The sequence below is a fragment of the Ustilaginoidea virens genome, chromosome 7 (assembly GCF_000687475.1).
Source record: "Ustilaginoidea virens chromosome 7, complete sequence".
NCBI classification, from domain to species: domain Eukaryota; kingdom Fungi; phylum Ascomycota; class Sordariomycetes; order Hypocreales; family Clavicipitaceae; genus Ustilaginoidea; species Ustilaginoidea virens.
In genome coordinates, this window is record NC_057322.1 from 391,114 (window position 1) to 413,520 (window position 22,407).

The following is a 22,407-nucleotide window of genomic DNA, read 5'->3' on the forward strand; positions in this document are numbered from 1 at the left end:
CGAAAGGCATACCGAAGAAGCAGAAAATGCCTTGCACTTCATGGCTTACGTCGAGGTTTGCCGGGCGGGACTTGGCAGCTGGCCGTTTGACGAGGGCAGGTGTGTGATGCGATGAGCAAGCGATGGCTGGCACAAGGCTTCGTTGCGAGGAAGAATACATATGTTTTGTCGCTGTTTGTGTCCCAGATAGTGTCTGGTGAGCTCGGGTAAGAAATAACGCGCACCGCTTCGAGTTTGTGACGGACTTGACGCGTTCACCAGCAGGGGGGTCAAGTTTTTTCAACACGCCGGCGGGTGATGAGCACCTGCGCTGCGGCTGGCCTGCCAGCCGTTCCGACGAGGGTGATGACGCGGCGTTGGCTCAGTCATGTGGAAGCGGAAGGCCGCAGTCTGGTCGCTCGCCAGGCGTGCCTTCCTTTTTCAGATGCATCTTGGCATGTGGGGTGGTGTCTTCTGACTACAGTAGCAATAGGCTTGCAACGGGCTGCTTCAGACTCAGGCCATCGGCATCGGCATCGGCATCTGTCTGCTGCTAAGGGATTCAGTTGACAAACGGGCGGCGCAGAGGCAAAGAGAATGCTGGATCGGCAGGTTTCAGACATCTATGAAGAGAAGCAGCGGTGGTTTAGCAGCTGGCCTCACTTTAACTGTGTGTTATTTTACGCTACTCAACATTAACGCCTTCTCCTAGCGCCCCTACCACGGCATCAGCACAAGGCTACTTAGTAGACGGCTTAATAACCTTCTCTATTTAGGCTAGATTTTCTTGCCTAGGTTTGATGGCTAGTGGTCGGAGGGAAGCACTACACTTGAGCACTGCTAAACAGTGGTTATTCATCTTGCCGCTGCATATGGCCGGTCGTATAATAAAAAGAAGAATTAGGTTTTCTGTCGACAAGCATCTCGCTAGTTGCAAACCGCTAGGGACAGACACGCTGTCCGCGAAATCGTTTAGAAGGGTTATTTTTCCAACTGCGGAAAACTCTCATTAAGGCATTTCGGCTGCCGGCTTCACTAGGATGCATTAAGAAGCCGCTCGTCGACGCTTGAATATTACTCTTAATATACTAGCGTCTTCCAGTTTCTCTATAACTTGCAGAGTGTCACGAACTCGGGCTACGCCCGGCGCCTAGCCTAAGGTGGGTTACGTAAGGCAGATACACGGAGGCTTCGGGCGGACATCAGGGTCCGGTCCTCGTTACCTACGGATATAAATAGACTATATAGAGGGCCCTATTCAGGTCCTCTTCTCTTTCTCCTTAGTCTATTTAAAATATTTATTCGACGCCTATTCGCAGACGCCCTAGGGCCAGTCCTTTATACAGAGGCAAAAATGCTTTACCGCTAATAATTTATATGCATTGCTTTTAATAACTTAGGATTGCTAGAGATAATATTAGATTTATACATAATATTAAAGATATCTAGCTAGAATATGTTACTGTAAGTAAGGGAATAGTAGTCTCTTAAGACTACTCCTGTTTTTATTATAAATAGTTAATATAGCGAGTATCGGTTAGCCGGTGCTTTGTATTATTATTAATATTATTATATTTTCCGTGTGTATCCTGATAATCCTGCCCTTCCTGTTTATATAATCGTCGGATATAACCATTATCGGCGCCGAAGTGGTAGCATGCTCTAAAATTAGGCCGGCTCGGATTATTAGACTCCGTACATCCGATCTAATCTCTTGACAAGCCAGCAGATTGATCCTTGTTTTGTTTATTTCAACAGCAGTCGCATAAGATGGGGGCAAGACGCCTGCTTCGTTCAATTCCGGTGTTATCGTCGCGATTAGCTCTCCATGTTTCAAATGGAATGTCGCGCTCAGTGTCAACACTCTCACGGTCATTCTCCAAATCCTCTCAGTCATCGCCACCGCGCGAATTTCCGTCTACCGGATTCGAGTTAATCGATCCATCTCAAAAGGTTGAGGAGGAGCGACTTCCTTTCTATAACAGGGATGAATACTATCCCATGAGAATTGGCGATGTAGTGTATGGCCACTACCAGATAGTTGCGAAGCTTGGTTACGGCACAACCTCGACCGTGTGGCTGTCGCGCGATTTGAGGTAACATCTGCCAGCTAACCACCCTCCCTTCTTCCCCTCTTATTTTCATCTGCTGGTGAGCCCTGCTTGCTGACTCGCTATTATCTCCAATCAAGAAACCAGACATACTGGGTTATGAAGGTTCATATCAATTCTTTGAAGTATAGTCACGAATTGGCTGTCTATCGGCACTTGGCGAACCATACCGAAGACCACCCCGGCCGGAAAAATGTTCGAGAATTCTACGACTCATTTAAGCTCAAGGGCCCGAATGGTGATCACGAAGTCTTTGTCATGGCTCCTCTGGGTATGAGCCTGAGAAGTCTACAAGAGATTCAAAAAGATGGTGTCTTCCGCGAGCAGCTTGTCATTGGGGCTCTTCCGCAAGTCTTTCTCGCGTTGGACTTTCTCCACGAAGCGGACGTGATCCATACCGGTGCGTAGAGAGAAACATATCCAGATCGCGTCAATCACTATCACGTCCTACCACTGAAGGTGCGCGGCTAATTGGCGAAATTATTAGATGTTCACTCTGATAATCTCCTTATTGGTATTGTGGACAAGTCGGTTTTTTCCAAAGTGGAAGAATACGAGATGCATAAACCATCGCCCCGCAAGGTTGTCGGCGATACCGTCACGCAGGTCTCTCAATATATGTATGCTGGCCAAGGCCCTCTCATCCTCTGTGATTTGGGGCAAGCACGAATTGGCCGCGAGCAGCTTGGCAACGCCATGCCTGTACCTTATCGGGCCCCCGAAGTGATTCTCAATATGCCATGGGGACATAGTGTAGATGCCTGGAGCGCAGGTCTCCTGGTATTGGCCCAAAATTCCTTCCTCTACACGTGCTCTATTCTAATGGACTTTGTGTGTCTCCGTTCCTAGGCATGGGATCTTCTCAGAGGGGAGAGCCTCTTCAAGGTGTACGACCTTGAATCTCGGGAGCTAAACGACGCTCACCATCTTGCAGCTATCACGGCACTTATTGGTCCACCACCCCCAGAATTGCTGCAAAGCAGCGAGGATTCACGCAAATACTGGCACGAAGACGGTAAGTGCCTATCCATGACGGATTGCTGTGATACATCACCTTGGACACACTTGTTTCTATCGACGGTCGCTCACAAAGGCTCTTTTGCACCAGGCGAATGGAAGGGTCCTGTCCCTTTACCACCAAAGAAGGATTTTGAGACTCTGGTGAGCGACATGGTAGGAGTGGACAAGGAAAATTTCATAAGCTTCATGGAGTGTTTTATTGCGTGGCTTCCTAGCGATCGACTTACATGCCTGCAAGGCTATTTTCACCCTTGGCTCAAAACCAAACGAGCCCCTGGTGCGGGTGCGACATGAACAGTATAGCATGCCCTTTATAACATGCTCCCTCTGACTCTTCCAAAGCACCTGCGCGGGCTTAGAAGAACTCTTCATGAGGCTGTTGTGGATATATAGCCGAATGATGGCAAAATTAGGACCCCCGCATAAGAAGGTAATAAGACGATGAGGCATGCAGCTCCATCTTGTTACAACATATGACGGCTTCAGACCGGTTCTCTCGGCCGCATGACTGACCAGTCACCAAGCAAATAACTTGATAGAATGTATAAAAGGAGTAATATTTATGGCAGATATTCTACGGCTAAAAGGCTGTTAGTCTACGTCTATGGTTACAGACCTCTTGCTGATCCAGGGTAGGCAGAAGGCCATGGTGTTGTCGCGGGACTTAGGCGCTACATACAAGCCCCGGAATAGCCACGTCCCGAAGTTCTCGTGGGTCGGATAAGCGGCGGGGTAGAGGTGGAACACCGGAAGCTAGCAGAACCATGGGGCGTGGGATGGGAACCCCCAAGGGTGCTGTAGTTGGCCCTGCCGTCGCGTCTTGATGCCAAAAGTCCGCATCGTATCCGCAGGGCATGCGACCGCAAGAGCAGCTAGGGAGACGAGTTACGCCCGCGGATGATGGATCCATCTGCCCCGGCAGATGGGCAGCCTGCTGGGGCATCGTCCCCCGAGCCACGTACCATCCATCATCTTTCAATCTCATCAGCCCTACCCGAATGCGACGCTGAGCCACGATGGAGCCTCGGCCTCGGCGTTGCCCTGCCAGCCTGCGGCCGTCTACGTGGCGCAACCCGCGGAGTGCCAAACACACCCCGGAGCGCTGGTAACAGCACCTAGATCGATGCCAAGCCGACCCCGAGTCTCTCTAGACAAATCTGCCGGTGTTCTCGGTAGACACAGCCCGCCTTTCCGGGCCCCAAATCCCCATGTACCGCCCGGGAGCCACGGACACGTTTGGTGGGCAGCGGGACCCCGGGCCAGCCCCATGCGTCATGATTCTTTACGGTTGTGCATGTCACATCGCCTTTGCCATTCGACAAGGCCATCGGCCCGGGACGCGGCCGGACGTGGAGAGGTGCGGTTTTTGGAAAAGAGACGTCACCGAAACCGGGGGGTGGGGGCTTCTGCGTCGTCTGACGGCGTTGACTGCCGATGATGGCAGATTCACGAGTGGAAACAGAGGCCAGCAGTGTCACAAACCAGTCCGCGTCATCAGACAGCGGGCTGACGAGCAAAATATCCTGCTGCAACGCGTTTTCAAAAATATCCATTTCCGTGCCAACGATTTCTTTGTAAACCCGCTCAACTCAACAGCACATCGAAGCCAGCACGCCGGTACCGTCTCGCAATTTTCCAAAGTAAAAAAAAAAAAAAGAGAAAAGAAAAGATGGGGGAAACAATCATTTTCCGTTGCCGTTGCCGTTGCCGTTGCCGTGGCCGTGGCCGTGGCCCTTGTTCTTGTGCTTCTTGTGCTTGTCCAGGCCCAGACACACGAGGCAATCATGAGGCTGCAACAAGAGAAACAAGAGAGAGTTAGCCAGTCAACTCGTCAACCGCGACCACGGGCAAGGAAAAGGAAATGCGCAAGCTCCGCACCAGTGATTCCGCAACGGACATGATCCCCCCGACGCATTTACTGTCCTCCTTGAAGTCTGCAGACCCGTCAGCCGACCGTCGCCGAGCAAAGTTACCCGGCGCAAGGGACAAAGGCCAACTCACCCAGGCCCGCGAAGGCTGCTGCCCAGGCACACGTCACCGCAGGATTGGTCACTTCGCTGAGACAATCTGCACACACACACGCACACACGGATCAGCAAAGGCGGCGTCGTGGCTCGCCAGCCGGCTTCGTTCCCGGAACTCACTGAAGAACCTCGTCGAGTAGCAGGACAGAAAGGGCACTTTGAACCTGGCCTCGAGGACGGCAGGGAGCGCAAGCGCCGTGCCTAGCGAGAGAGGTAGCAAGGCGAGGTGCGACTTCATCTTGGGCGGGGGCCGGGGGGGGGGGGGGGGGGGGGGGGCTCTGCGAGTCAAGAGGGCACGAGGAGGCGCGAGAGCGGGCGGTGCGGGCGGCACGAAAGGATGGATTCGCTTGCTGGGGGATTTGGTGTTGGCGGAGCCGTGTGCTGCTTGGTCGTTTTCAACTCGGCCAGCTCGTGCAGGCTGACGATATTTATAATGGCGGTGCTTTACAGCTGTCGCCATCATGCCGGGGGACTCGGTTTTCTTTGCGGTGCAGGATATCGCGTTGTGCCAACACGTGGTTTGGGGAAAAGTGACGCACAAACCCACATTCTCGTCTGGCATGTATGTCGTGGACTCCATCCAGCCTGGGGACCTGGACGCAAAGAGCCTCTTTTCGATGACGCCACTCGTCGGGAATCGCTGGGTAAGCGCTCACGACGCTAGCGAGGGCCACGATGATGCCATATGGACTCCCGCTCGTCGCCGAGGCTGTCGAGCTGCAGCGTCCCCGGGCGCCCTGCCCTGCCTTGCCTTGCCTTGCCCTGCCTTGCCCTGCCTTGCCCGGCCCTTGGTCTGACTCTTCTATAATGAGGGACGCGAAGCCGGGTCTTTCTACCGGCACGGCTGCCGCTGCCCCTTCTTGAGAAGGTAGGCCACCCTCCTCCTTCCACCCCGCCACGTGCTGCCTCACGCCGTGCCGCACCGTGCCGTGCCGTGCCGAGCCGTGCTGCGTGTGGCCGCCGCCAACCAACCCCCCCCCCGTCTGCGTGATTCAGACGAAAAGCCCAGCGCAGCCGCCAGCCGCAGGAATACACTTTTTCGTCGCCAGAAGCGGCCGGGCTCCCCCCCCCCCCCCCCCCTGCCTTATATATCCCTCATCCGCCTCACGTGCACGCGATCCTGTCTTTTGATACGGCCGATCGCACGAGACGAGATCCATGCGACGCTGGCCTCTTCAAGCCGTTCCGGGGTGCCGGGGGTTTTTTCTTTCTATTTTTCCTGCCGAAACCGCCCGGCGGCCGGCGGCATGGCATGGCATGGCTGCCTCGGTGAAGGCTCTGGGGGCATAAAAGCGACCCGGACGGGCATCTCTTAAAGTTTGCCAGCTCGATCCATCACGTGGGCGGCCCCCCCCCCCCCCCCCCCCGCGAGTCTTGCGCGCGCTGCTCACGAAAACCTCTCTTTTGCCCGCCAGTCGCGGCTCGGCGTGCGCGGCGGCGGGATTTCTCATTGGCGGCTCGAGTCTTTGTTTCGTTGGAGTGGCAAAACCCCCTGGCCTTGAAGGGGAGGGGGGGCGCCGCCGCATCCGCATCCCGTCGGTAATCAAGCGTGGAGGGCGCCGGGTCTACGGGTGAATCGAGTTGACGAAAGCACGCACCCCTGGTCTGCCGGGCTGGGAAGGGAGCACGGGCCATAGCCGCTTGATTTTGCTTTCGTCAACAAGCGAGAGCCAGGTGCAGCGCTGCGATGCCAGCGTCGGCTGCGCGGCCGACGGCGCTTCTGTGCCCGCCTGTGTGTTCAGCCGTCCGCCGACTCAGGCGCCACGACGCTTTTCGGTTCTCGCAGGCAGCCCGGCTTGGCCGGGTTGCTTTGGCCGTTTATTCCGCGGCCAAGTCGAGCAAGAGGAAAGAAGAGAAGAGAAGAGAAGAGAGGAGGAGAGAGAAGAGAAAAGAGAAAAGAGGAAACCCGTCTGGTCGATCTGTGAGCTCCCGCGGTCCTCTCAAGATCAGCATTGGCCCCAAAAACACGCCTCTTGAAACTTCTCCTCGGGCATATCGCCTGTTGCCCGGCCTGACTGGCGGGCGTCTAGGGCTGCAGGCCGTGCGGGTTATCTACGGAGCATGTGGGTTTGCAAAGCTCGTCATATGCCAGGGCAGCTACTAATGACCGACAATGGCGTATGGCGGGCGGTGCAGTAAAGGAGAAAGAAAAGAAGGCCAAGGCTGATGATGATGATGATGATGATGATGATGCCCTAGTAACGCGGCTCTCGTCCCAGCTCGCAGAAGACTCTTGGCATTAGGGAGACAAACAAATCATGGGCCGGCAGCTGCACGACGAAAAATCTGCCCATGGCCATGCCATGCCGCCAAGGCTGATCCGGCAAGAAAGAGCAGCAACAAAGGCGCGAGGCCAGCAGTCGTTGCAGCCAAACACCCCAGCACCACCAGCACTCTGGCCTCCCGCATCAAGGCACCCGCCAGGTCTCGACACCCATCCGTCGCGTCGAGCCGGAAGCACAGCGTCCGTGTCGGGTTTCACGTCCCGGAGCGACCTTGCGCGGCAGGCTGGGCTGCATCAAAGGTACATGTTAACGCCATCTATATGCATACTTGACTACGGCAGGTCTAATTCAAGTTTCAAAGGCGGGAAGCCATCCCCCCCCCCCCCCCCCCCCCACCCCCCATACGCCAGCGCACAGGGCCAGCTCTGTCGATCCGACCAGACACCAGGCCACGCGTGTTGCCCCGTGCCAAGATGTAGGGAAGCTGCTGGGAAATAAGGCGGTGGTTCGCTGGAAAAGGTGCCGTGCCCTCTCCAAGCTGTTCGTCCGCGTCACCCAACGCCTCGTGTGTGCTCTGCTGCGAAGGTCAGGCAAGCGAGACCTTCCTTCACTGCACCCATTCCATGACGCCAGGGGCCGTCTTTTCCGCAACGAATGTGCACGTGGCGAACGTCTTCCAGAGGCTTTGCAGAAACGGGCTGGGGTCGGACACGTAGCGATCCCCGAGAACTGACTTGAGGGACTCGGTAGCCTCCTCGGCATGGTAAAAGGGGATGCGTCTGGACAGGTCAGCGAGCAGAAGCCACGGGTCTGGGGAGAACAGGAGGAAAAGAAGGGAAAAGAAAGAAGAGAAACAAGAGAGAGAGAGAGAGAGAAAGGGAACGGGGAGGAAAATAAAGAAGAGAAAAAATGAAAAAAAAAAAAAAAAAAAAAAACCTACGGGAACAAGTGGTGAACAACGTGAAACTCTATAATCCCGTGAAAAATATGCTTCCCCACAAAGCCAAAGTCTCGATCAACCGTGGACAAGGCTCCGTCGGTATACGTCCACGTCTCCGACTTGTAATGATGCACAGAGTGATGGGTGTGGTGCAGAAACGTTATCGCAACTAGACCCCCCCAAGACGACACGCGTAAGCCGAGGAACCCAGACGCAGCCGCCCCCCAACATGGACGCGACGCGAGCTCAGACTTACCGATCCAGTGGTTGACCCAGAGATAGGGCACGACGTAGGCCGCGAGGACGGTCGCGCACCCGACGCGCCTCGCCGCCAGCCACAAGGCCGCCGCGACGAGGCCGATGCCCAGGTCGGACAGGAGCACAAACGGCTGCTCCTTGGGGGTGAAGAAGCCGCTCTTGGGGTTGAAGTGGCTGCGCAGCGGCAGGCGCCTGGGCCGGAAGCCGCTCTGGGGCCCGGCGCTCACGTAGGCGAGCATGTACATGGGCCACCCGAGGAGCTGGTGGCCCAGCAGCAGCAGCGTGTTCTGCACGGGGCTGTCCTCGGCCAGGCCGAGCAGGGCGCCGAGGCGGGACCGCCAGAGGGCCTGCCTGGACTGGTGCGGCACAAAGGCCGTGTCCTTTTCCATGTGGTTGGTGTAGCGGTGGTGGCGGGCGTGCGTGTACTTCCAGGAGAAGAAGGGCACGAGGAGCAGGCTGTGGAGCACGAAGCCGACGGCGTCGTTGAGCCAGCGCGCGGTGAAGAGGGCCTCGTGGCCGCACTCGTGGGCGACGATCCAGATGCCGGTGAAGAAGAGCCCCTGCAGGAAGCTGCCGAGCGTCCAGAGCGCCCAGCGCGCGGGGGCCGAGGCGACGTGGGGGACGAGGCTCAGGAGCAGCGACAGGACGCACACGGCGGCGAGGTCTCGGAGGGCGTAGAGGGCCGACGTGGTGTTGGACGCCTGGAAGCAGTGCTTGGGGACGGCGCGGCGGAGGAGCTGCAAGTCGGGGGTCTTTTCGCTTCCCGCCTGCGGAGCGGTCCTGGTGCGCGGGCGCACCGTGGTGGTAGGCATTTCCGAGACGGGCCGGCTTCTCTCTCTCTCTCGCGAGGGCGCGTTGGAAAACGATGGGGAGACGAAGAAGAAAGAAAAAACAAAGAATCGGCAGAGGCTGCGGTTGCGGTTGCTACCAGGTCGAAGGTTGGAGTTTTCTGGAGTTGGACGTGGTTGTCTGAGATGATGGTTTCCCCCTTGGATGAAAACGTTTCCCCCCCCCCCCCCTGAGCGGCTCGACTATTGCCTTTTTGCGCCTTGTCCCCACCGGACCTGTCCCTCGCACTTGAGATTAACACGAAAGCACGAGCCCACATGGTGTCAACTTTCCAACTGGGGGGGACGGGGCTTGTCCGTACGGTCGGGGACGTCCATGACAGATGCGCGGGTTTGGGCCAAGCGGTGCCTGCTTGGTCACGGGAAAAAAACGTCGACAAGGAGACGCTCGGCCAGACCGGGCTTGCGTCTTGGACGAGAAAGGCCCCCATCCCGTGGACGCCGCAGGTGCAGGTTGGGAGAGTTCGTTTTCAGGGTCCCTGACTCCGGGGTTACCTGACCCGACAGTCGACTTACTCTTGTTGTTGAAGGCTTTTTTTTTTTTTTTTTTTTTTGTGACGATGAAACGAGCCTAGTGGGTCCCTGCAAGGAACCCGCCCAGAGACCCACATGGAAAGGGGGGGATTTGCCAGGTACCGAGTACATGGTATTTTTGCCGGCGCGGTTGAGTTTCCACAGACCAGACAACTTGCCAATTACCCGCAGGCAATTAATCATAATCGGTCCAAGGGGCTTGCCAGTTTTGACTCCTGCCAACCCAACCGTTCATTACGGATTAAAATGAGATAAATGGGGCCGGGACGGGGGAACCAACGCAGAACGCCAAAAAAAAAAAAGAGGGAAAAAAAAAGAGGGAAAAAAAAAGAGGGAAAAAAAAAGAAGAAAAAAAAGGAAGGAAAAAAAAAACAAACAAGAAATAGGCACCAGACAGGCCGCAGCAACCTCCTCTCTCCTACGTCTAGTTGCCGAGGCGGAATCGGAATCGGAATCGGAATCGGAATCGGAATCGTCCACCCGAGCATCGCCATTCTCAAACTGCACCGCCTGGACAGTCTAGGAGTCACGGCGGACCAGGCAGCGAGATTCATCGTCGCAGCCACCCGGCAGCGGGCACAGGAGGCACCATTCACACACATGGTCGGCTACAACCCTGGGGAGAGAGTACATGGTCGACGAGCTCTTGCTTAACCCACCTGTACACCAAATCCCTGGGCCTCCCCCGTACGCTTTTGTTTGCTTCAGCAATCCTAGCGACATGTCCCCGGAGACGAGGCGGTGGGGCCGTGGGAGCAGCAGAGGGCGCAGAGGTTCCCAGGCAGGGGCGTAAATGGTAACATTGGCATGCTTGCTTTGCTGGCTGTGCGCCGACTCGGCGTCTAGGGATTCCCAACGAGCATTAGCGGACGTCGCTTGAAAACGTGGCGAATCGATTGACCTGTCCATCAGTCCTGGCGGCACAGCACAGAACCCTTGGTCAGTGCCAGACCCGCTCATTGCGGAAGCTCGGTCGAGGACGCAGCCGCTTTGGATCGAATACACATGTACACGGGTCTTTGTCCACATCTTGCATCTCGTTCTGTCGCTCCCGCTTCCAAACACAACCCCCCCCCCCCCCAATAATCCAGCAAAGCAGTTATTTCAGAGGCGGAGGCGAGACGGCAAGGGTCGGTCGCACAAATCGCCTGCAGCATGCGGGTTAGCGCGCGTGACGTCGCTTGTCCAAACCGGACGGCGCAGATGGACAGATGACGAACCTTTCGTTGTTGTACACCTTGGTGTTCTCACCCAGCAGCTCCTTCTCGCGCGCCTGGTCGGCCCAGTATCTCCGGACTTGGTCGCGGTCTTCTTCGGCTTGCAGCAGGGGGATCAGATTGATGCGCGCCCACATCTTTTCACGGGCCAGCTCGCTGTTCAGCACTTAGCACACCTGTAACCCCCCGCGGCATCGCTGAACCCTCAACGACACCAACCAAGCGGCCTGGTGCGTTGGGGGCGGGAGGGAGAGGGGGATTCGGCTGGAAAAGGGGCAGTGTTGCTCAGAGGGGAAACAAACGTACTTGGCCTCGCGTATACCGACGATCAGCTTGTACCAGCCAAAGCCCATGATTGCCCCCGCTCCCATCAGCAAAACACCCGGACGGAAGCCCTTGGCAGGGAGATTTCGCTAGACGCGCTCCCGTCAGCCATTCTGTGCTTGTTTGGCGCGTCGTAAAACGTCGTCGACCGATTCGGCGTGGCAGCCGCGGATAGGCTCGCCGAGTCCTCACGGAAGGCTGGTTGAGCGTGCGGAGCATCGTCTGCTCTCCTTCCGGGGGACGTCCAAATCCACGCACCTTGTACTGGATGGGCTCGTATCCGCCCCGGGGGGGCATATCCTGCGCCATCTTGAAAGCTGGTTCGGGGTCGCCAGTCGCTGGGTCGGCGGCGCGTTGTCGGCGGTCAATTGCGTGGCAGCAAGGTGTTGGCGTCCTCGCGGCCTGGACTTATTTTCTCGGTCGAGTAGACGTCGCGTAATGCCTGCCTTTCCTCCAGAGTTGGTGTTTCGTAGGCAACGACGGGTCGTAAGTCCGTTGAGCTGGCTTGGCTGAAGCGAAGTTCTTTTGCGGCTTGGTTGACTGACTTGGCTGGGTGGAGATTATGTAAGACTGTGGGTCAAACTGGAAACGCTCCCGCTCTCCAAATTTGCAAAGGAAATTCAGAGGCATTCGAGCTCATTTTCCGTCAATGACTTGTACATTTGGTCAATACCTCATAACTGCCTGACGGGGTTGTGGCTTGCTGCATTCATGCTTTCTAAAGCCGTCTTTTTCAGCCTTGCTTCACCTTGCGAGCCGGATACCGATTTATCGATTGCCCTCTGTCTGATGTCCAGACTGCCGCTGCCTACGGAGTATCTTGGGTAGTTATGTCGCCGAATGGCCTAGACCTCAATACAAATACCTGCTGCAGAGCAACTGGACACCAGAAAAACAGTCCTACGCCCCTGCATCATTCTTGAAACGGGCCGGAAACCACGCATGGCTTGTCCTCAGCGGCCTCCGCCGTTCTGCAACATGGACGTCGTTTGCTAGGTCGGCTCGAACTGCGAGTCCATGTCCATTCTTTTCGTCAACCCAAATTTCACCTTTGAAACCCCTCATGCTAGCGACCTACTCATCCATCTCAGTTTATGGGCCGAGACGCCTGGTTATCGCTTTCGGCAAAAGAAAATGAGACGGGAATCTCCGTCTTATCAATATGGGCTGCGCATTGGACAAGGGCAGAATGTGCAGCAAATCCAGCATCGACCAGCTGCTTGCCCTCTATCCCGGCACTCTGAGCTTGACGACGTGCTTCCCCCCCAGCAGAGTCCCGCCGCGCCAATACCTGTATGCTGGCCGGCCCTCTTCCTGTGGCCACTGCTCAAAAAGGCCCTTGACACCAGGATACAGTTTGCCTGGGGAGTTGCGAATAAAGAATGGAACTGAGACCATGACTGCTCCAACAGGCACGATACTGCGGCCAGTACTGTCAGCCGGGACTCGGGAACACTGCTGTCAGATTTCGTTCCCACGACACATGCTGCCCGGTGAAATAACTGCCAGGAGCAACGCCCATTTCTGAATAACGGATTGACAAGAATGCAATTGAAATTCCTACCCCAAAGCATCAGGAATTACCATGATGCCTTTGGCAGGCCTCCCATTGGAAGGCTCCTACAGGTAAGCATTCGAGCCGTACAGCTTGACTTGTTCATTCTCGGCTGGCCCTGGTAGATTTGACCCCCAAAGCAATCCGAGCAAGCCATGATTGAAATTGTTGAAGCCCGGTCGTGTAGAGGCAAGTGGAGTCGTAGATTGCAAGTCAAGCCAAAGCAACGAGTTTGACCGTCTCTGTCTTATTTTGCAAGCTTTGGAGGCCAGGCCCTAGGAACCAAATACGCAGGGTGCCAATGAGCGATTGAGTTTGCAGTTTGCCAGCATGAGAAGAGCGACATGGGAAAATATGGCCTGAAACCGTGACTGGAAGCCAGCCTGGAAATTCTCATGTCGAGCACTGGCAGTTGATCGAAATCGTGACATGTATTCCTCCTTTGAACGGTGAGGTGGCGGACTGGAGGAAGCATTGCGTCTCTACTATCTCCAGTCTGCTTCCAGCGGCAGCCTGATGGATCGACAGCGAACCCATCAGCCAATGATTTTCCTTTAGATCATCCAGTAGGCAGTTTGAGCTGGATGCCCGTCACGTCATTTGGGCGCGGACGTGTCTCGATTTCTCGAGGCAATGCAATTGACCACAATACCACGCAACCCGTGGACCGGGATAGGATGGGGAAAGAAAAAAAAATAGAAGGACAGAATCGAATTCCACAATGATGCATCCAGAAATAGGGCATGTTTTGCGCCCAGCTGCTGACGATGCAAGGATGGCTGGGGGATTCAGATTCCCCGTGGACTCTGTAGATTCCCGCATCTGCGCATGCGGCCCGACGCGCCAAGCAAGGGAAGGTGCGATACGAGCAGATGCCGCCGACCGCCGACCGCCCATCGGCCAACACCCAACACCAAACACCCAGACCAGACCAGACACAAGCACAGCTCAGCTCGGCACAGCTCGGCTCGGCTCGGCTCAGCTCTGCTTTCCATGAAATTCCACGCAGCGAGGCCGACCTGCACTGCACATCTGCAACACAGCCTCGCGATAGCTTTGCATGATAACGGCTTGCTTCCCCCGACAAGCAATCGGTCAGTGCAGCGTGCAGCGCCATCGACCGGCTCTTTGCATCAGCTACGCCGGCTTGTGCCCGGTTCTCGCCCGGCTTTTGGCTCGTTGGCTGCCCCGCACGGGCTTCTCTGCCGAACGTCTCTCCTGAGTCCTGGCCCCCAATCCGTGGGCCGCTCTCGGCCTGGTGACGTCCGTCAATCGCCCTGGCTGGAAGCAGTCGACAGCTAAACCTGTCCGTTCCTCTCCATCATCAACCTTCAACTTGCCGTCGAGACCAGCCCCGCGTCGCATCCCGCTGGCTTTGTTGAGGCCCGTGTTTCGTTTCGTCCCCAACCCAGCCCTTGCCCGGCTGACCGTTGACGGACACGGCGTGGGGAAATTGCCCGATCAAGCACCCAGGGTCACCCAGGGTCACTCTCGCCCAGCGAACCAACCGCGACCTTGAATCTCTCCCCGACGACGACGACGACGACGACGACGACGACGACGACGACGACTCGCCCTAGACGTGTTGCTCTCCTTCTTTCCGAGAGGCTCTTCCCACGGGCCAGGGCCACGGGCCTCGCATCGTTGATCCCCCCCCGCTCGGCCCAACCAACCAACTGGGCTTCTCGGCGCCTCCTGATGATGCCCAGCTGTCCTTGTTCATATGGCGACGGGCCAACACCGCCGCGACCGCGCTCCAATCAGACTCGGTCTTTTTTTGCTCGATACCCTATTTGCCCATTGCTGCCCGGCTGGTAATGCCTTGGTCGCTCGCCTTCTCCTGCACTGCACGTTGTGCCCCCCCCCCCCCCTTGGAAGTCCTACATGGCCGGGGTAATGCACACAACGTGCCATTTCTATTTCCCCGGCCCTTGGGGGGAAACTTGACGACCCGAAAACCCCTTTGGGCAGCCTTCGCACTTGCTCTCACCTCACCCATCCCAACTCTGCGCAACCAGCTTCCGATGCCGCAAACCCAAGGCCTCAATGGACCAGCCACTCCCGGTTCGCCTTCCCGCGTCACCGTAGCGATTTCCCTCTCGCCCACTCACACGGTACCTCCGTCAACTACCCACCTGAGAAGAAGAGCAACAAAGAAGAAGGAAAAGGGGGGAGAACGATGAATACATGGCGTCCGTACCCGTACCCCACCGACAAATCCCCCATGGAAGGCACCACGGCCCAGCACGAGCAAGAATGGCTGCATGCCGCGCACACCGACCCCGTCTTCGTCCACCCCATAGGCTACAAGCACATCACCGAAGTCGTCAAGCTGGAGCTCCTGCAGAGAACCTTCTGGACGTCGCTGACGCGCTGGGTCGAGGCCCGGCGAAAAGTCCTGCCCAGCGGCGAGATCCTGGGCGGCTGGTCCCGCGCCGACATGTACGGCATGATGGACTGGTACCGCCTCTGCTTCAACATGACGTCGCGGTACGAGGACGCCGTCGCCGCCCACAAGGACGGCATCTGGAGGACCGTCATCCTCACCTCCCCGTGGTGGGACTGGCCCGAGTTCGCCTACCTGTACGTCAAGACGGTCCGTGACGCCAACGGCGTGCCCCAGCGCGACGCGGCGGGACGCATACGACGGGAAACGAGGGACCCCTACGACGACAGGCTCGAGGACGACTTCATGGACCTGTGGGAGCGGGTCGCCAACACCCGTCCGCTGGGCAAGCACCCCGACGGAACGGTCGTGCTGCCGGTCGACAGGAAGCCGTCTGCCGCGAGCGGCGCAGGACCCGCGGCGATGGCCAAGGCGAGTGCCGCGTCGAGGGTCGCCAGGGCGACAACGCCCCAGGCGGCGAGGTAGACGACAAAAACGATGCTGAGCAACCCGCCAGCCACCGACAAGTCTCTAGTCGCTTCCTGGTGCGTATGGCCCGCACCTGGGCGAAAAAACAACACAACACGAAAAAAAAAAAAAAAAAAAAAAAAAAAAAAAAAAAAAAAAAAACTCCCTACTCAAAAAAGTAAACCGTCGCGTCTATTATGCCGTGCAATCTATGCTGCATCGAGACGACAAAGTGCATGTAAGCATGCATCTATTGTATGCAGAGCGCCCAGTCCTCCGGTCCGTTGTAAACCCCGACCGCAAACAAGTCATATTCCTCGTTCCCCATACTCATACTCATTACCCAATACCTTTCTAAAAGCATACTTGGCCCAGCCAGCCACAGCTGCCGCCGTCGTGCGGGGGCGGCAAACCCGAGCAGCAGGAAACAGAAAACACACACACACACGCACACGCACACGCACACGCACACAAAAGAAGAAGAAGAAGAAGCAGAAGAAGAAGCAGAAAACACGTCGCGCTCGTCCTCTTTCGCAGCGGCAAAACGCCTCGTCAGCCCTTGAGCACCTTGCTCCCCAAAGCCGCGGGCGGCGTCTTCCCCGGCGCAGGGCGCCCCAGGCCCTCGCTGAGCTTCTTGGTCACCGCGTCGGGGTCGTGCTCGTCCGACCCGACAAAGGTCCACGACTCTTCGGTATCGTCCTCCTCGGCGTCCGGCTCGTCGTGCGGCCCGGCCTTGCGTTTGATCAGGCTCTTGGCGTACTCGAGGTCGCGGTAGATGTTCTGGATGGCGGTTTCCACGCCCCTGTCCTGGATGCGCGTGGCAAGAAGGATTTGTCAGCAGACGGCTCTTTTTTTGGTGGGTGGGTGGAAGTGAGTCGTCTTCGGATTTTTTGGGGGGGAAGAGGGAGTGAGTCGTGTTTATAGATTTTGTCAGGGAAGAGGGAGAGAAAAGAATGAAATAAAAAGAAAGAGAGAAAGGAAGAGGGAAAAAGAAGAGGCAAGGGGACCTACTTTGCGAATGTGCTCCCCCAGCACGCGGGCCTTGACAATCATGCGCTCGTTTCGGGTGGCCTGCCACAGCGCCCTGCCGAAGCTGTTGGCCCCCCAGCGCCGCAGGCCGACGCCGACGCCGAGGTCCTCGACGCGGCTGGCAAAGAAGAACTGGTCGCCAAAAAAGGGCCGGATGATGGTGGGCAGGCCGGCCCGCAGGCTGGCGCCCGTCGTCCCCGAGCCGCCGTGGTGGGCCGCCGCGTCGATCTGGCCAAACAGCCAGTCGTGGGGGGCGGCCTTGATGACAAAGATCTCGGGCGGCATCGGCGGCTCGTCCGGGCGCGGCTGGCTGGCGGCGGCGGCGGCGGCGGCGGCGGAGGCGGAGGCGTCGTCGTCGCGCGGGGAGATGCGGTCCGACCACCCTTTGGACAGGATGCAGCGCACGTCGGCCTTGAGCACGGCGTCAATGACCTCCTGGGTCATCTTGGCCGGGTCGTTGACGATGATGGAGCCGAAGCCGACGTACACGAGCTTCTTGCCGTCGCGCCTGGCCCTCTGGATAAAGTCGGACAGCTCCCGGGGGGGCTCGTACTCGGCCCCCTCGTCGAGGAACCAGTACCCCGTGACGCGGATCCAGTCGGAAAAGTCGAGCGGCGGCGCCACGACGCTGGGGCTGAAGTTGTACAGGAAGGGCACCTTGTTGGGCTGCATCTTCTCGAGGCTCGTGTTGGGCAGGCCGAGCGTCTTGTTGCGCCACCGGTTGACCTGCTGCGCCGTGGCCTTCCAGAAGATGTTGTCGAACATGACGTACGTCATGTAGTTGTAGGCGCCGCCCATCTTGTGCTCGGGCATGATGAAGGCGTGCGGGTAGGCCCGCGTCCTCGTCCAGGGCATGGTGAAGGCGCGGAAGTAGGGGATGCCGAGCTTCTCCGCGACGTGGATGCCGGCCATGGCCGAGGGCGACTCGATGAGCAGCTCCGACCCCTCGCACGCCGCGTAGGCCGAGTCGAGCAGCTGGTCGAGCCATCCCCGGAACGCCGAGTTGGCCTCGCGGAGGAAGGAGAGGGTAAAGGTGCCGTTCTCGATGCACAGCCGCATGAGCTCGCCCGGGTCCCCCTCCACCATGCGGAACTCGATGCCGTGCGACTCGATCCAGTCTTGGAACTCGGCGTGCGTGGCGATGCGCGGCTTGTGGCCTTCGGCCAGCAGCCCCTTGCAGAGCGCAATGTACGGCTGCACGTCGCCCCTGGACCCAATCGTCAGGCAGGTGATCCTCATGGGCTGCGGCGGCTTGAAGTTGATGAAGGAGCCGTCCGTCTCGTCCATGAGGATCGTGGGCGCGTTGGGCTGCGACTCGGCGTCGTGGGGAGGCGCCATCTCGTGCGCCGGGAACTCCTCCCTCCGCGCCGATTTCAGGGCATCCCTTTCGGCCATGGCCACCTGCTGCTCCTCCAGCTCCTCCTGGTGCAGGATCCCCGACTCCCTCAGGTAGCGGCTCGTCTCCAGACTCTGCAGCACGGTTATGGTGCAGTCGTCGCGCACGTCGACCTGGCTAAACTCGAAAAAGAGCTCCTCGTGCCCGCGGATGACAATGGTCAGGCCAGAGTACCCGAGGCGGAATCCCTTCTCCTTGTGGACGGTTTCAATGTCCTTCAAAGGCAGAATCAGCTTGGTCCTCGTGCCGGGCAGCAGGCTGCGGAAGCAAAACGACCGGTCGCTGATGTAGATTTTGCCGTAGAGGGGAAGCACGCGGATGATGCACCCAAAGTACGTCGCTTGCAGCTTTTCGGATTCTGGCAGTGCAAAGTGAGCGCGGAAGCGGTCCATGGACGTCTGCACCTTTCCGTCCGAGTCTTCCTCCAGCTCGTCTTCATCCGGTCGGAGACCGGCCGGCTCACCATAATGTTTCCGGCCGCCTTTCCACATCCCGGAGACCTTTTCCACGTACCCCATGGATTCGGTGGCCAGCAGAGTGCTCATGCGCTTGCCCGTCTTGTTCAGGTAGTCCGCAAAGGCGCCGGCCCGCTGCAGGGGATAGGCGCTCATTTTCGAAATGCTCTGAAGAGTGGGCGTTGAGGATCGCTCAGGCTGCTGCTGCTGCTGCTGCTGCTGCTGCTGCTGCGCGGACTTGCCGTGATATCCCAGCTGGCTGATGTGCCCGGTGGTGGCTGCATGCTTCATGGGGATCGATGCTCCGGGAACGCATGATTCCGATGACCCTCCTTTGGCATCCTTGCCTATGGCGTCTGTGGACTGGCTCGACGCGTCAATCGATTTGCGCATGGTAGGGCTGTGGAACACTTCACTGCCCTGCAGGATCTGACTCGCGGTCGGGTCTTCCGTGGCCACCGAGATGGCCAAGTTGGAGAAGCTGGGATCTTCTGTGGATGAATGCGTGTTGGAGTCGGGGGATTCTACTCCATGTTTGGGCTTCTTCTCGTCTACGCGTCGGGTGCTTTGCGTGCGACGATGACCGCTAAAGCTTCTTCTAGGGCTCTGCTCCCTCATCATGGCTGACACGTCCTGGCTGCGTCTGCGCATGCCCCGAAAGGCGTCGGCACTGGGCCTGGAAGAACAATCCATGCTGGCTCGTGGGCTAGGACCTGTTGAGTGCGGCGGCATTGGCGACAAGGTCGCCTTGACAGCTTCCGGCAGCTTCGTTGTGCGCATCTCCTCGACATGGAGTTCCTGTCGGTCGGATAGTCCTGACGGTCGGGGCGAGGTCTGCCTGACGGCCTGTTCGCCATGTCGCTGTTTCTGCTGCTGTTCCAACCCTCGGTATCGCTGCTCGTGTTCAGCAACCAATTTGCCCGGTGTTCTGCTGTTTGAAGACGCCCCATCCACCAAGATTTTCAGCACATTGATGGCCTCCTTGCCAAAGTTGAAAAAGGAGAAAAAATACTACGTGCAAAGGATTAGCGAGAAAACCCCCCCCCTTGTGGCCTCGTCCCACTCTTGGGAAAAGAACGGGCGACATACCTCATCAATGGCATAGGTTTCATCATTATCAATTACCCGGATTTTGCAAGTCTCGGAAAACTCCATCATCTGGGTCTCCTCTATGTCGATAATGTTGTCAATGGGCAATGAGATCTTGACACTGTCGCCGTCGTTGTGGCTGCGAAATATCACTCGCTGCAAGCTCTTGACCCATTCCTTGGCACTCGGAGCACTATCAGCTCGAAAATTGTAGGTCCGATGACTTGTGACGACGTTGAAATGCAGACCGTCCTTGTCCTTGTCGACAATGTTGGCGGAGATGCCAAACCTGAGGTCAATCTGGCCATGGGGGAAGTAGAGGTTTGTTGAGTCTCGATAATAGGACAGCACATCGCTCTTTAAGCGGAACCAGTAGCGATGATACTTTGGATTTCGCTTCCCGCTCTTGGAAAGGTAGCCAGACTTGGCAACGACGTTCTAACGAGCTGTCAGATGTCCGGAACAAATCAAGGCGGCCGAGAAGGGAGAAGCTTACCGCTTTCTTGGGGAGATAGGCATAGAAACAAATATGTTTGGCAGTGATGTAAAGGAAGCCCTGAAGCAGCACGCTCTGTAACAACCAGCAGGGATACTCTGCAAGGTGGGAGAGTCAGCAAGAAAAGGGGTGGTTTTGGGGGGGTGGGGGGAAATAGAAAGCGGTCAAGCAAGAGAGTAGAAAAGCAACATTACCTTCAATGACGAGCTCGGGCTCGTCGAATTCGAAAATTTCCATGAGCCGTTTAGCCAATGCAGAAGATTCACCAGCATCGTCCGTCCCCGGCGAATCGCCAGACCTTCGATCCAAGTCGGAGCTAGGTCTGGAGGCCACCTCGGCCCGCGCCTGAAGCATGCGGCTCATAACCGGAGCCAACCGATAATCTTGCCCGTCGAGATGCGCAGCAGCTGTCGGGGAGGGAGACGTCGTTTCCTTGCCGTCGTCTGAGGAATCCAACGACGGGGCCGACAGTTGGCTCGTCTCGCGCTTCTTTGATTTTCGTTTGGGCAGGGTGGGCAGGGTGGACAGGGACTTTAACAGCCTGTGGCCAGACAGCCTCTTCTTGTGCCCGCGCCGCTCGTCTCTGGACCTGGCGGGGAGGATGACTGTTTGCGAGAGGTCCTGAGGGCCGTCAGAGATCCTGGGGGTTTCGCCGTCCTCTTCGTCGCTGCTGCCGTCGTCAAAACGCGTGTTGAAATCCACGCGCGACCCGGCGGCCGCTATAAGACCGAATATGCTCTGATTCATGTTGACGGACACGGCGCGGCCACGTCGGGAAGCGGGATCATTGGGCGAGTCCTCATCGTCGCTGTCGCTGTGTCTCAAAGGGTCGGGCAGTTCGAGGAGGGGCGCTGCAGGGTCAAGGAGCCGCTTCTTTTTTAACTTTCGGCTGACACGTCGCTGCGAAACGCTAATTTCGGCGCTGGTTGACGGAGGAGCATCCCTTTCGGCGGCATCAGCACCGGGCGGTAAGGCAGGGAAGTTGTCCATGGGTAACCCGGGCCGCCGAGGCGTGAGGCCGGGTTGAAGCGTCGAAAGCGACAGGAATGTGGGCTTTATTTTTGTTCTATTTTTTTTTTCTTTTTGCGTTAGTTTTTTATTGTTATTATTTTTTTAATGTTTTTTTTTCTTGGCCCTCCTTTTGGGCAGAAGCGCCGCGAGGCACAAGCTCTCTCTCTCTCTCTCTCCCTGCGCTGCGGTGCAGCGATAAGGCGGAGGAGCTGGTGCACTCGTCCGACGGAGCCACCACGTCTGAAGGCGAGATGGGCGGTGCAGGTGCAGTAAGGATATGTCGGTGCCAATGGCGGTTTCCGGCGACAGCTGTCGATGAAGCCGGTGCCCAATGCAAGGGCGGGCACAAAGCGAGGTGCAGGGAATAGCGATGTCGAGACCTGAAGAGGGTGCGAGAAGAGGAGAATGAATCAACAGAACGGCGACGAGGCGACGAGGCGTCGAGGGCAGCAGCGGCCTGGTCTGGTGCCTCCAAGCTCGACCAGTTAGTTGACTTGACGCTAGCAGCCCGTGCGCGTCGGCATGCGGGAGAGCCAGGAAAAGGTGGGGCCAGAGACCAGGAGAGACTGGAGCAAGGGCAGCCGGCCAATTGGGGGGGCCGGGGCTGGGTCGCTGCTGTGACGGTGCTGTCGCCGCTGCCGGTTGCTCTGGGCAAGAATTGCTCTGGGCAAGGATCAATATGTCCATGTCGTTTTCGGAGGAGCCAGCACAGTACTCCGTACACCAGACACTACACAGTAGTGACAGCACATGCAAGCCCAAGTTCCAGCCTCCAAGCCCCCCGATGAACAGCCGCATCTGAATGCTCATTGTGAGCAAGCCCCCAATGGCGGCGGCAGCTGGCGGCGGCGGCTTGGCGGCTGGCGGCTGGCGGCTGGCGGCCTGGCGACCTGGCGGCCTGCCTGGCACATCTCATCAATGTTTGTTTGCTGATGTCAACTCCTTCATCCTGCGAGCCCAACCCCAGCCCTTCCGTCACAGGCAAGAGCTTTATTCATTCGGTTTACTTTACTTTTCCCCGTCCATTTCACATCCGGTGACG

The 22,407-nt window shown here is 57.5% G+C and overlaps 7 protein-coding genes across 7 annotated transcripts; 3 read left to right on the forward strand and 4 right to left on the reverse strand.

Annotated features, from left to right (window-relative positions):
- Positions 1-1,821: 1,821 nt before the first annotated feature.
- On the forward strand, positions 1,822-3,404 carry UV8b_07735 (uncharacterized protein; the record flags this gene model as incomplete). Its single annotated transcript, XM_043145232.1, has 5 exons — positions 1,822-2,075; positions 2,171-2,490; positions 2,578-2,870; positions 2,940-3,105; positions 3,199-3,404. 5 exons carry the CDS (start codon positions 1,822-1,824, stop codon positions 3,402-3,404), a joined length of 1,239 nt encoding a protein of 412 aa, XP_043001167.1.
- A 1,388-nt stretch (positions 3,405-4,792) lies between these two features.
- UV8b_07736 (uncharacterized protein) lies at positions 4,793-5,372 on the reverse strand (the record flags this gene model as incomplete). The annotated part of the gene is made up of 4 exons (XM_043145233.1): positions 4,793-4,900; positions 4,989-5,044; positions 5,112-5,177; positions 5,255-5,372. 4 exons carry the CDS (start codon positions 5,370-5,372, stop codon positions 4,793-4,795), a joined length of 348 nt encoding a protein of 115 aa, XP_043001168.1.
- A 2,594-nt stretch (positions 5,373-7,966) lies between these two features.
- UV8b_07737 (uncharacterized protein) lies at positions 7,967-9,369 on the reverse strand (the record flags this gene model as incomplete). The annotated part of the gene is made up of 3 exons (XM_043145234.1): positions 7,967-8,138; positions 8,300-8,468; positions 8,556-9,369. 3 exons carry the CDS (start codon positions 9,367-9,369, stop codon positions 7,967-7,969), a joined length of 1,155 nt encoding a protein of 384 aa, XP_043001169.1.
- Positions 9,370-11,038: 1,669 nt separating this feature from the next.
- Positions 11,039-11,789, reverse strand: UV8b_07738 (uncharacterized protein; the record flags this gene model as incomplete). The annotated part of the gene is made up of 4 exons (XM_043145235.1): positions 11,039-11,087; positions 11,160-11,312; positions 11,463-11,569; positions 11,739-11,789. 4 exons carry the CDS (start codon positions 11,787-11,789, stop codon positions 11,039-11,041), a joined length of 360 nt encoding a protein of 119 aa, XP_043001170.1.
- An 825-nt stretch (positions 11,790-12,614) lies between these two features.
- UV8b_07739 (uncharacterized protein) lies at positions 12,615-12,872 on the forward strand (the record flags this gene model as incomplete). The annotated part of the gene is made up of 1 exon (XM_043145236.1): positions 12,615-12,872. One exon carries the CDS (start codon positions 12,615-12,617, stop codon positions 12,870-12,872), a length of 258 nt encoding a protein of 85 aa, XP_043001171.1.
- A 2,387-nt stretch (positions 12,873-15,259) lies between these two features.
- Positions 15,260-15,907, forward strand: UV8b_07740 (uncharacterized protein; the record flags this gene model as incomplete). Its single annotated transcript, XM_043145237.1, has 1 exon — positions 15,260-15,907. The coding sequence occupies one exon, from the start codon at positions 15,260-15,262 to the stop codon at positions 15,905-15,907; it is 648 nt and encodes a 215-aa protein (XP_043001172.1).
- A 534-nt stretch (positions 15,908-16,441) lies between these two features.
- On the reverse strand, positions 16,442-21,344 carry UV8b_07741 (uncharacterized protein; the record flags this gene model as incomplete). Its single annotated transcript, XM_043145238.1, has 5 exons — positions 16,442-16,696; positions 16,901-19,780; positions 19,859-20,296; positions 20,355-20,452; positions 20,549-21,344. 5 exons carry the CDS (start codon positions 21,342-21,344, stop codon positions 16,442-16,444), a joined length of 4,467 nt encoding a protein of 1,488 aa, XP_043001173.1.
- Between the last annotated feature and the right edge of the window lie 1,063 nt (positions 21,345-22,407).